Source organism: Lampetra fluviatilis, chromosome 46 (assembly GCF_964198595.1).
Source record: "Lampetra fluviatilis chromosome 46, kcLamFluv1.1, whole genome shotgun sequence".
NCBI lineage: Eukaryota > Metazoa > Chordata > Hyperoartia > Petromyzontiformes > Petromyzontidae > Lampetra > Lampetra fluviatilis.
In genome coordinates, this window is record NC_136320.1 from 4,369,189 (window position 1) to 4,381,535 (window position 12,347).

General features: G+C 45.7%; 1 protein-coding gene across 1 annotated transcript in view; it reads left to right on the forward strand.

Moving 5' to 3' along the window:
• Positions 1-12,347, forward strand: part of SLC44A1 (solute carrier family 44 member 1) — a 73,390-nt gene that overhangs the window by 16,896 nt on the left and 44,147 nt on the right. Inside the window, exons 3-4 of the mRNA XM_078876961.1 lie at positions 7,861-8,003; positions 9,791-9,927. Coding sequence (XP_078733087.1) covers positions 7,861-8,003; positions 9,791-9,927 — 280 coding nt within the window. The remainder of the gene's footprint in view (positions 1-7,860; positions 8,004-9,790; positions 9,928-12,347) is intronic.

The following is a 12,347-nucleotide window of genomic DNA, read 5'->3' on the forward strand; positions in this document are numbered from 1 at the left end:
AAAGTTCAGAATCAGAGTCTTTGTTTAGACTGCAGGAGGAATCCGATGAGCTGTGAAGCTCTTTTTCACAAATGCACAATATGGGCGGATCGGCGAGTGAAAACAGCAGACGATAGCAAAACACGTTCCTTTGGAGTGGGCTTGTAGGAACTTGATTAGACCGCGTATTCGTGCACGACAGACAAATATGCACGATAGACAGACAAATAATCCCTGGTGGGCAGTGTGGAACCTGTTGTTCCTACCTGTAAAACGTTAGGCGTGCAAAATAGAGGCAATGGTAAGAAGGTCTCAAATGTATTACTATTTTTGGTTCTTTCGGTAAAGTCACGTAGAAGGGAAACAATAAAATAATAAAAATATTAAACAATACAATTCTCACGACGTTTCGACTGCAACACAAGCAATCATCATCAGGTGCTAACGTTAAGAAAAAAAACGCCACTTTTTTCAAATTTTCTTGCTGTGTTTTTCACACCTGATGTAAATAAGTAACAAAAATAAATAAGTAGCAAAAGTAAATATCCATAAATAAGTAACACAGAACTGGTAGATAAGTAAGTAAGCGTACTGTTAGGCTTACCAGCATTCGACCGCATCATATTACAGCTACTGGACCGGTAGTTACCCCTGTCCAGTTTTAGCACTGGTAGATTGCGCACTGCGCAGACAATAGCGGCACTACGGTAACGCCACTGCCTCCTGGCAACAAAGCCATTGGAAGTTTGAAACAAAGCTCATGGTCGCGACTGTATAGTGCTCGGCCAATAGCAGCGGCCTAAGGGACTCAGCAATTATGATTCCGCGTCTGGTAGACGCTTGTTAAGGCCCTTCCCATTGTGCAATCCATAGCCTCAGCTGAAACTTTCGCACCCCCCGACAGCCACTGAACGTGTTAGGTAAACAAAGTGCGCCCACTTCAAACATTGTCGTTTCATTGTACAAACAATTCGAATAATTTAAAACGTGATAACATTTGCAATTTTAGTGTGAGTGGTTTATTCAGCAGTGCTTTAGTCAAAGGTAAGTGTTGCATAGTGGATAGTCCTAGCATGAAAAAATTTAAAGAGTTATGACATGTCACCGTGTAAAATATTTTTGGGATAGCCCGCACCTCCATATACCCTGCAGGGTCTTGTTTTGTTTGTAAAAAGTGGTCTCCCCGCAGGTTATATGCGGGAAAATACGGTAATCGCTTAACGACGAACCTCCGTAGAGTCCAATGTGTTCGCTTACCGACCATTCCCCAGTTAACGATGGGCTGTAGATTAAATATTAATTCATGCATTGATTATTTTAATAGTATGTGTTTATACTGTTGTTAGTATCTTTATATATTAATATCCATTGGTTAATTATTAGAAAGTATTTTTTTCGGTGAAAATGGTAACTTTCGATGCTATCGGAACTAATTATAAGCCTGACAGCTATTTCCTATCCTCGCTTAACGACCGAATCACTTAATGACCGGTTTTGTGGAAATAATTACCGTCGTTAAGAGGGGTTCTACTGTACGATTTAATAAAATAACTCCCTGCAAGAACTTGCATCTCCAAGTCAGTCAATACACCTATATTAGTGGCTTTTGGCATAGAGATCCTCGCAATATGGTTTTATTTTTGGATTATCCGCGATTTTGAATTATCCGCGGCCATCCTCTCCGTCATTAGCGCAGATAATCTACTGTATATGCAAATGAGAAAAGTCTCGGCCTTGATATGGCAACGCTAGGGACCTATTTCATGAAGTGGAGGTCAAAGTTCAGTGGACCTTCCATGTTGACCATCAACAGGCCAAGACGCCGTGACGTTAGGCTGCTAGATGGTATCTCATGAAGATACCCCAAGCTACTTGGGAGTTAAACCTGACAGGTTAATCACCTACCGCCCTCACCTGGAAACTCAAAGTGAAAGGGTCAGTCCTAGTGTAATAAATCCGCTCCGGACGAGATCGTGTCTTTTGCCTTTTCTTTATTCGTTCCTCATTCCACAGCTCCCTCACACGCTGGGTTCCTCTTTCCCCCGTTACTCCGTTCCCCGAGCGTGGCGTCCGCTCGCTGCCTCGCTCCCTCACACCGCTGGTTGGCGGTGTGTGTCGGAGACAGCCTCCGGCCCGCCACGTGGCCGCTGGCGTGCCGGTGACACAGACGTGGTTCCTCCTCAGCCCCTCTCCACACTGACCCGGAGCCGTCTCTCCCCACCCCTTATAACACCTGGCCCACGTGATACCACGCAGCCAATCATCAGCCTCGCCCCCTGGAACCTTCCAGATGTTGCTATGCAGCCACAGGCTACGCCCCTGGCTCGACGTCCCATTGGCTGCGGGCTGAGGCCAGCAGAGCCTATCACCATGGCCCAGTTACCCCCCCGGGTGCATCTTCATATTACACTAGTATCCCTCATCCGTCACTGGCACAGGCATATGTGCTTCGGACATCAGCACACACCCTTGTCTATGCCCCCCCTGAGCACTGCGTCACCACTTGCTGTCAATCACCACCTGCGTTTGCTTGAAAATCAACTGAACACCTCTGTGCGTGTTATCGGTGGTTCCCTAATGGCTACAGAGGTCCCAAATGTACCCTTCTTGTCTGGTATATCCCTCCGCCACAGCTGAAGCGTGACACAATCACCCTGAAATATGCCTTGCATGCCCTGGCAGATGAGAATGCCGCCTTGCATCAGACTCTTGGACCCGTGGGCGTTTTGGCAGCCTGATGCACCGTTTTAGTTTGTGACCCATCCCTTCTACATGTGACTGCAGAGCTGCACAGCAAGCAGCCGCAATCGACATCACTGAGGGCTGTCCCTTACGACAGGGAGAAGGTGGAATGAGAAGACCGATTGGTCTGGATGCATTGGTGGTGATCATTTGGAGGGGACTTGGATATCAACCTTTGATAAGCAAATGCATGAAGAAGAACTCCCCAACAATATTGTAAAAAAAAGGCATTTTGACAATTTAAATTCAACCTAAAATAGTCTAAGCAGACTAAATCCAGCGTTAGATGCTTACTATTTATTTAAACCAACTTTTTAAGACGACCTTCCAACCTTTAACCCCAAACGGTGGAGAGTCGGAGGAAGGTGGACAGAAAGCAAAGGTGGAGGGGCTGAACCCAGGGAGACCTCGTGGGGACAAGGACTCCATGCCCTGGGGCAGCTCCTGAGCCAGAATTAGGCTGTTCCTGGCCCACTGAGACCAGTTGCTAATGGTTCTGAAAACGTCATCATCCCACTTTGAGGGATGATGATAATGATGGGATGATTCAACTGCTAACCCGGGATTTAGAATCACGACTTTGCTTTTTAACGAGTCCAGCACTCTATGTAGCGATATCCATCCAGAGCTTCTCCTAATTAACTTTTGAACAAAATTAAGTTTGCGAATTGAAAATGTTCACGTGTGTGCAAAGCTGCTACCAGCATTGTCTATCGCAACAATTTGATGAGTTGCAGAGGCAATTGAATATAAGTTTTTTTAAGTGAAAGCCATCAATTGATGGACTCGTGCATGTGGAGAAAACACAGCACCATTGTCAGATTCCAGCAGAGGCTGTCAGAACCTCTGCGTGGGCCAGACAAAAATAACAGACCTGTCATTAACCGCACACTTCACAGGCATCCAAATCAACATCGATGGAGTCTTGGTGAGAGAGAGACCGACGGGACATCGTGTCTTCAGAGCCGCCCAGGATCTGTTCAAGGGCATCCGCCGATTGAGTTGAACCTCCGAATCGGAGTATTTATTTATCCTGCAGAAATCCGATGAGCTGTGAAGCTCTTTTTCACATATGTCCAGTAGGGATGGGTCATTCAGTTACAACAACAAACAATGCATTAAAAAAACGATAACAGTGAAAAGTATCGGAAAGGTAAGCAAATCACAAAAAATAAATAGATGAAGCTGCCCTCCCCCCCCCAGGTTATGTATGTTTGAACTTTCGCACCGTACGTTGCCATATGGTTAGTTTTCAAAAGCGATCTGGCCACAAATGATATCTCGACGAAGTGACTCATCACGTGGAAATGCACAGCACCCAAATACTCTAAGCGCGTGATGTTGATTCCACATGAGGAGGGGGAAAACTCGGAGGACCCGGAGAACCTGGAAGGCCTAGCTGCGCTGTAACTCCCCGACTACTCGCCTGGATAAACCGAGATAACACATCTTCAGAAACCCGCAACATCCTGGACAATTGCAGTAACATTTTTATATTCAAACGGCAGTTGAACACATCGGTGATGCTGTATAAGGAGAAGCAGGAGGGACAATGGATTATTATCAAAGTGAGAAAGTTAGCCAGGAAGTGAGGGCGTTTTCTTAGTGACATTGATAAAAGGCTTCACGAAGTAGGAATTTAAGTCTTTTTTTAAACTACAGTGCAGTAGACACAGGGATAGCATTCAGGCAGAGCGAATCTTGACTGTCGTAGACACAGAAAAAAACCATCTACGTATGGACTATCAGAGGAGTGATTCGGCATGTGTTGGTGGGCATGGAGAACGGGTTCTTGACCTTAGACGCAGCAGAGGAGAAGGAGCGACCGCCCGGTTTCAGCAGAGTTTGACTGGCAATGTCAACGGTGTTTTTCGCTGAGGCAGAGGACAAATTGTGAGGCAGCATGCGAGATGAGAACGGGGTCGGTAGGAGTGAGCCCAAAGGAAGATCCTAACGGCATCTCCGTTTCGTGCAGCTCTTAACCATATAGGACAAGCGAGACTCCAGTTGCTGGTGTTGAAGAGAAAGCCAACTTCTGTGTCAAGATTGCCAATCATAGCACCACCGGTTTGCATTTTTTCTTCATGAATGTTTACCGTCACTATCAATCATGGCTCGCAACAGGGAAGGCGCGTCAGGGTGCTGGATAAATGCCATTGTTAAATCCCGCATCTCTGTCGAATTTAAAAGTTCAGCGTTTTAATGTGCTGCGTATTGCTTCGCCAGCATTAGTTATGAATTAAATATCGCATTGCCAGACAGTGTTGGAGAGAAACACGTTGCAAGTAATACATTGTCAATAAATAACCCAACACTTCATCATCTTGTGACTCCGAAAATACACTACGAAATAGCGTTACTTCTGTCAAGATCAGATACTGATGGATTAAAGTTCAAACTTAACCTTCCTATCCTATCCATAATATAGGTTTTGTTGGGTTAGACCACGTGATTATGAATGTCGTTAAACCCGCACCACCCGACACAGGCAATTAGTAAGGTTTGTCACGTAAACAGAACGTGCCAATTCGTCACTAGTACAGCACACCGGTGTGTTGGAGAGCAAATACACAACATTTACAATCTGAGTACGACGTTTTGCCAGTTATTACAACTAGCATCATCAGGCGGACAGACATATTTGTGGAGAAATCCTCCTGTTTCGTTCCTTATTTAGAGGGATGGATGTGATGACGTCACTTGTGAGCCCTTCACGTATGAAGGTGGGTGGGATTAATGAATGCGTATAAATTACAATGGGTATCCTTTTCCGGTTGGGTTATTTCTATGGTAATCAACGTACATTATGCATGCACATTGTTCTTGTTACCTCCTGTCGTTTGTGTGCACTAAAATAGTGCATGTTATTGTCTGTGTAATCCCCATTGACATATGGTAGGTAACCTGTATAGGCATGCATTTAAACAATGTATTATGCAGTCACACCATCACCCCACACAGAAATCCTCTCATCCAGATGCTCATAAATCAGACTAAGAAAGTGTCAGATGGTGATAGTCTGCGAAGTGACATCAAACATGTTCAAGCAACTCTGCAATTTAACGGTTGCAGTTATGCTCAAATCAACAGGGCAAAACCAAATCAAATAACACGAGAGTTGAAACTGACAAAGTACTTAAAACTATTAAAATACCGTACATGGCGGGAGTAACTGATAAACTCGCCAGGTTTATGGAGAAATCCTCCTGTTTCGATCCATAAATAGAGGGATAGATGTGATGACGGCACTTGTGAGCCCTTCGCGTGCGAAGGCTGTTGCGCCGCTGGAAGTGGCCAGCGCCGTGCAGAGTGGTTGGCCTCACGGCCCTTTGAGATGCAATGCAGGTCTCCTCAAAATGCGCAATGGGAACATCGTGAAAACAACAACAAAATCTCGATTTAAAGCTTTCGTGACTGCAGGGATTCATCTTATTGGTTCTTTCGGTAAAGTCACGTAGAAGGGAAGCAATAAAATAATAAAAATAAAACATAATAAAATGATTATTTTATTGCTTCCCTTCTACGTGACTTTACCGAAAGAACCAAGAAGAACAACAAAATCGCTCTTATTTGCGCAGATGTTCGAGATGCTCACGTACTTTCCACGTGAATTTATTGTTGTGAGTTTCAGAAGACCCAACTCTGGTGTACTTTCTGCAATTAGTGAATGGCCATGCTGTGCCTTTGTGAAAAATGTTTTTGCTTCGCCGAGATGAATTACGCTGACGGAAAGCTGTGTGGCAAGCTGCTTTGCAAACTGTTTCAATTCGTGTGCTTATGGTAATGAGCTCGTATGACTCCCGCAGCCCGTGGCCACTGCAACCACCACCACTGTGTTACAAAGAAATACTTTCTTGAATTCAAACGCTTCCGTGAATCTGTATATTCATCAAGTCATCGAGGGGATGGATGGATTGTCTTACCCAGGGGATCAATTTGAGCTTTCGATTTTCTTGGGACTGAGGTCCAGAAAATATTTCGACAGTGGGGAAGTGGGAGAGGGGAGGGTGGAGTGCATGGACTTTAGGTTTGAGAGGGCCCCTAAAAATATTCCAGGAGAAATGGAGCCCTGTGGTTATACCCCCTTGTGAGAATGCAGCTTTCACACTTTCAAGTGAGCCATTCCCCGAAAGCAGAACCATTGTTGACTTTCGCCAGAACGCAGTAGGTGCCGATCAATAATCCTGGAGGGATGGCATGCCGGGCAAAGCCTCGATTGAGATTTAATAACCTGCCAATTACGAGCCGAGCGCTTTGAAAAATCGATAGCTGATTCATTAATAAGAGGCGCGCCCAACTTTTCACTTGAGCTTTATTTACAATTCAATTCAATGTCTACTTGTGTGACATCTAAATGCCACTGCAAATCAAGGCACTTTCACGAAACCTGGCTTGAAAGCGTAGTACAGTCAGAGTAAAATCAACAGTTGTGATCTGGACAAAGAGTCAGAAGTTTAACTCCCTATTCAAATGAGCTCGGCGTGCTACCCACATCTCGGAGGGCCTGGCCTCGTGGTGTAAATTCCACATTCTCATTGTGGTGGCAGTCGGCCACTGCACACGACGTGAAGCTGTTGACTTCCAACACCGCGGTACCCATTGATAACAATTCAAGATGCCGACGGTGGACTTGTGTTTACCTCCTACCAGGATATCGAACCGATTATTACCACCCCGATTGCTGTCGCCATGCAGCTTGATAGAGTCTTGACGTAAAAATAGTTGACGACGCCGATGATTGTGACGACGACGATGATTGTGATACTCTTTGGTTCTTTCAGTAAAGTCACGCAGGTGAAAATGATAATAAAATAATAATAAAATAACCATTTAAAAGTGAACTAAATTGATGTGAAAGTGATTTCATTTAGTTTCTCACTTTTTTCTATTTTATTATTATTTTCACCTACGTGACTTTACCGAAAGAACCAAAGAGTATGGATCCTTTCAGTCACGAAAACTTCAAATCTAGATGATTGTGATGACGATGATTGTGATGACGATGATTGTGATGACGATGATTGTGATGACGACGAATATGATGGTGGTGGTTGGGGATTCTTAATGACCCTCCGTCTCCCCTCGCCGTCCGCTGTCAGCTGTTTGGTCATGTCCCGCCGTTGTCCCCCCACTCCGCAGGTTTTTGTCGCGGCGTTTTCCATCTACACGGGCGCCGCCTCGCGCCTCATCTACGGCTACGACAGCTATGGAAATCTGTGCGGAACCAAAAACACCCCGATCCAGAACTTCCCCATGTCTGGCCAGGATATGCGGGAAAAACCGTGAGTGAATGTTGTTGTTGTAAAAAATAATGCGTAATTAGAAAAATCACACGTAGAAATGGTTAATTTTTAGTGGTTTAAAAAAAATATATTAGTTACTTTTTTGTAGCTGATGAAATGTCTTACAAACACTCCGTCTCTGTGGGGCATCTTTGAATCATTCAACTGCATGCTTATAAATAACTTCCTGAAAGCAAAATGGAATTAATGTGCGTTTGCACGTCGTGAACAGGAATGCTAATGCTTCGCGTACAGACGCACATCCTGAATTATTTTTAAAGTGTGCTAGATCATTAAAGGTTAGGAACATATTTTATGGCAGCACGTGAACTTTCATTTTCAGATTTAATCGGGCACATAAACCCTGAATGCTATATTCAACCGTGGCTCATTTTTACTTTTACGGGAGAGTTTTGTTGATTTTTAATTTGAGGAAAAGTCTCAGCTGGAGTTTTTATGTGTGTGTGTACTATTATGGTCAACTCATGGCACCTGGGTCTGTCCCGTGACCTGCCAGCGGGCGTTGAACACTTAACGTGGCCTTAAAGTGCATCTAGCCTGCCATAAGCGCCATGGTGACGTCAACGCCACTTAGTGGAGAATTGCGGTTGTTTTTTAACGCGGTGTAGCGGTTAGCATGCTGCATTAACGAACCTTACGATTTGAGATCGATTCCTGCTCACAGCCAACAAAAGTAACAATTATCTGAACCGGTCCTGGGCCTCCCCTAGGTCGACTCAGCCTCAAATGAGTCCCTGGTGCGATGTGTAAACATCGCCACTGGGGAGACAAAGGTGGTCGGGCGTGGTGTTGGCCACCCACCCCTTTCGTGTGCCGTGCCGGCTTTGATATCTGCTTGCTAAGGGCACTTGCCCTTACAGTCTGTTAAGGCTATACGGGGGATCTTTTTTGGCGAGTGTTATATCGTCCTCCGCAGAGTGTGTCCTGTGAAATAAAGGATGTTGTATTGTCTGACTTTACGAGCGAGAAGTCGTCCCAGGACAATGTGGGGCCCCACAATTGTGCTGTAGCAGAACATTTTAAAATGCTCATTAAGTTTCCAAACTTTGGTAGGCTTGCAGGTAACAAAATATAAACAAATCATCTTAAATGCCTTAGTGCTTTATTGGAGTTGAAATAAACTTTTCCATCGGTGTGTTATCTGTCCATACGTGATGAAGGTAACACCGGGGGAAAGAACGAATTAATCTCAACAGGATGTTATTAGTTAGAGGTTGACACGACCCAAAAAAAACAGTTGGGTACTTTTTCACTTTAATTTCAAAGCAACATCATTTCACGGCAATTCGACAGGTGAGATTAATTTCAATATAATCGCTCATTTCACCTCCAAAAAATCCCAGCTCCTCATTCCAAGATGAATTGCCACCACCAATGTGTTGGTTTTTTTTACTACTACTACTCCCATTCCACGCGCTGGTGGAGCAGGTCCCACAATGCACCGCACGGTGTAGGACTCGCTTCCACCTTACGAGTGGATTTATTGTCGATTGTTGTGTTTGGGTACGTCATGATCTGGCCAAATTTGTGTCAAAAGACCCTCCCACCACCCGACAGCCAAACAAAGGAAATTGTCAAGTGTTTAATCAAGGACACCACGGTGCCTTGAGGCTGTGGGTGAGCGTCGTGGCTGTGAGGTCAGCGTCGAGGCTGTGACACATCCTTGGTATCCCGACTACAAAATAATGTATTTTGTGCGGTGCATCTGCCTTGACGTGGTGAAGCAAAGGGCCCCGATGTGAGCGTTTGGCCGGCGTGCATTGCAGGTTCGTATTCTTCCTGGATGCGTGCAACCTGGACCCCGTGAAGCTCAAGTTCCGCTCCATGTCGCTGTGCGTATCCCAGTGCCCCGAGCGGCAGCTCTCCACCATGCAGGAAGTGCGACACTTTGCCGAAAACAACAGTGAGTCCCTCGCGCCGTTGGCTGCATCGGTCGCCTTGTCACATGGTTCCTCCTTTCTGGTAGTCCGGGACTGGCCAGAGGGCAGCAGTTCGTAGGGCAAATTCCTGGTTGGGGGCCCCGGTCCATTCTGAGGGCCAGTGGGCAAGTCTGTGCGGGGAAATATCAAATGTGATTAGAGTAAAAGAATTAATATTTTTTTCTTTAATCACCTCGAGTGTGTTACGCTTTATTGTTCATTTACGCCCCTCCATTTGTTTTTTCGTGACCGACCCAAATGGGCCAATGAGATCGCACGGCAAAATCGCGCTCATACGTCACATCACAAATCTAGCGAAATATGATGTAAAAAAAAGATTTCCAATAGCCCAAATTTAGGCCGGTGTGTTTACAAATGCCTGGGCCGATTTTTTAGTCCCCAGCCCGTCACTGCTTTCCGGTTCGTGTGGCAGCGGTGGTGGCGTTGCACGTGGCCTGTAATGCAGCACCGTGGAGGCAGCAGGGGTTGGTGGATCGCACACATGTTGCGAAGAGGCCCCCTTGCCGTGGGTGTCGAGGTGCCACACCCTGGCTTGCCAGGAGAAGGCAAAGTGGGGGACTAATATAATCCGTTCCATATTTGTGGGGTAGTGTTGCCCCCCCCCTCACACACGTGCGTTTTTCTCCGGATGAAAGCATCTTAATAGAAAGAGGACTGCAGAGCTCGGGAAATTTATGGCGCCGTCTTATCACCTGGCTGTCTTCCAAGCCTGTCTGTGGTTCTTCCAATGAGCCGTTCCGGAGCAACCCCGAGCCAGCCCTGTGTCGCTTTTCCACTGCAGAATCCGAGCCGTGCCGCTGGCATGACGCGTGACGAGCGTGTGGCATCGGCGTCGCACGTTAAGGGTTGCTGCTTGGGACCCGAGCCAGAGTCGGGTTGCCTTGTGAGGCCAGAGTTTAACGGATTGGTTCTGTTACATTTTGATTTAAAGCTTTCGTGACTGCAGGGATTCATATTCTTGGTTCTTTCGGTAAAGTCACGTTGAAGGGAAATAATAAAATAATTGGTTCTGGCTCGGTTCTGCAAAGAAGCCAGTGGAAAACCGCGTGTACCGTGAGTGCCCTGTGCTCGCCTGGCTCAGGTGTGCCAGTGGAAAAATGGTTCGTGATTGCTGGCTGTATTGTCTAGCCTGCACTGGCTATTTATTAATTAAAGGTTTCTGCTAATGTCGCCCCGCTGCCTATAACAAACTGTTATTTTCGTGGTGTTCGGGCTCAAATTTGCAGTGGTGAGGTCATCGGTTCAATCCCTACCCTGACGCCTGTTGTATATTTGGAGTTTGGGTGTTCTCGCCGGGTCCTCAAATTTTTCCCTCCACATTTAGAATCGACATGCATTTCGAGTATTTGGCTGCTATACATTTCCACGTGATAAGCCACTTCGTTGAGCTATCACTTGTGTCCAGGTCGCGTCTGAAAAATAGCTATATAGCCCAGTGGGCCTTACCTGGTAAAATACAAAAATATTTGGAAAATGAAATAATTTCAACTTGTTTAAATTTTAAGATGTGAGGAGGGCAGTAGCGTAAGAGGCCCTCGAAGGTCTTGGCAGCATCAGTCTGAGTTCTCAATCTAGGTATGGTCTGCAGGCAATCGGAGGTTTGCCTCGGCTTTCTTGGATTTTTTTTTTCACTGGTGGAGAATGGCCGGTTTAAATCCTGAGCTGATTTTGATTTGAGAGCTTCGTAGATGAAGACCGCCCAGTGAATATCTCTACGTAACTCCAGCGAGCTGGGATTAGCTTCGTAGAGTAAAGCTCACCGTGATGAGTTCTAAAGAGGGCATCTAAGGGGAACTTTGGAGCTGAATGATAAAGAGGATTTAGTTGAAATTCTGGTTGGGGGTTGACTCAGCCTATCATCCCTCTCCGGTGGGGGCGGCGGGGTCAATTATTCAAGTACCACATTGTCAGAAGACTCGGACCCTGTTAAAGTAATGTGGAATTTCAACCACTGGCTCAGGGCTGGAAAGAGGAGATGAGCAATGCTTAGATTGAAAACGTAATTTTTTTAGAACTGATTATTGTGTTTGGTTTCTTGTCCATCCCCCCCCCACCTCCGGTTAGCACGGTTGGCTTACGTACGGTGCGGAAGAAGGTCAACGTACACACAGAGTTACAGTGTCGATGCGGGGAAGCAGAGGGGGAGGAGTGGCTCTTGAGCGACTTCTAAATTTGAACAGAGATTGACTGCTACACCAAAAATAACAAATCGAGAGAGTGGGGAGGAGTCCCAGAAAACAGAAAATTCATTTTCAACATACAGTAGAAACATAGACTTTGAGAAATAAATCACTTTGACTTTAGACTTTTGAATGGTTTTAAAGGTAGGTGCAAAGATGACGATTTCCCTCCGTTCATGCGCACGCACGCACGCACGTCGCGA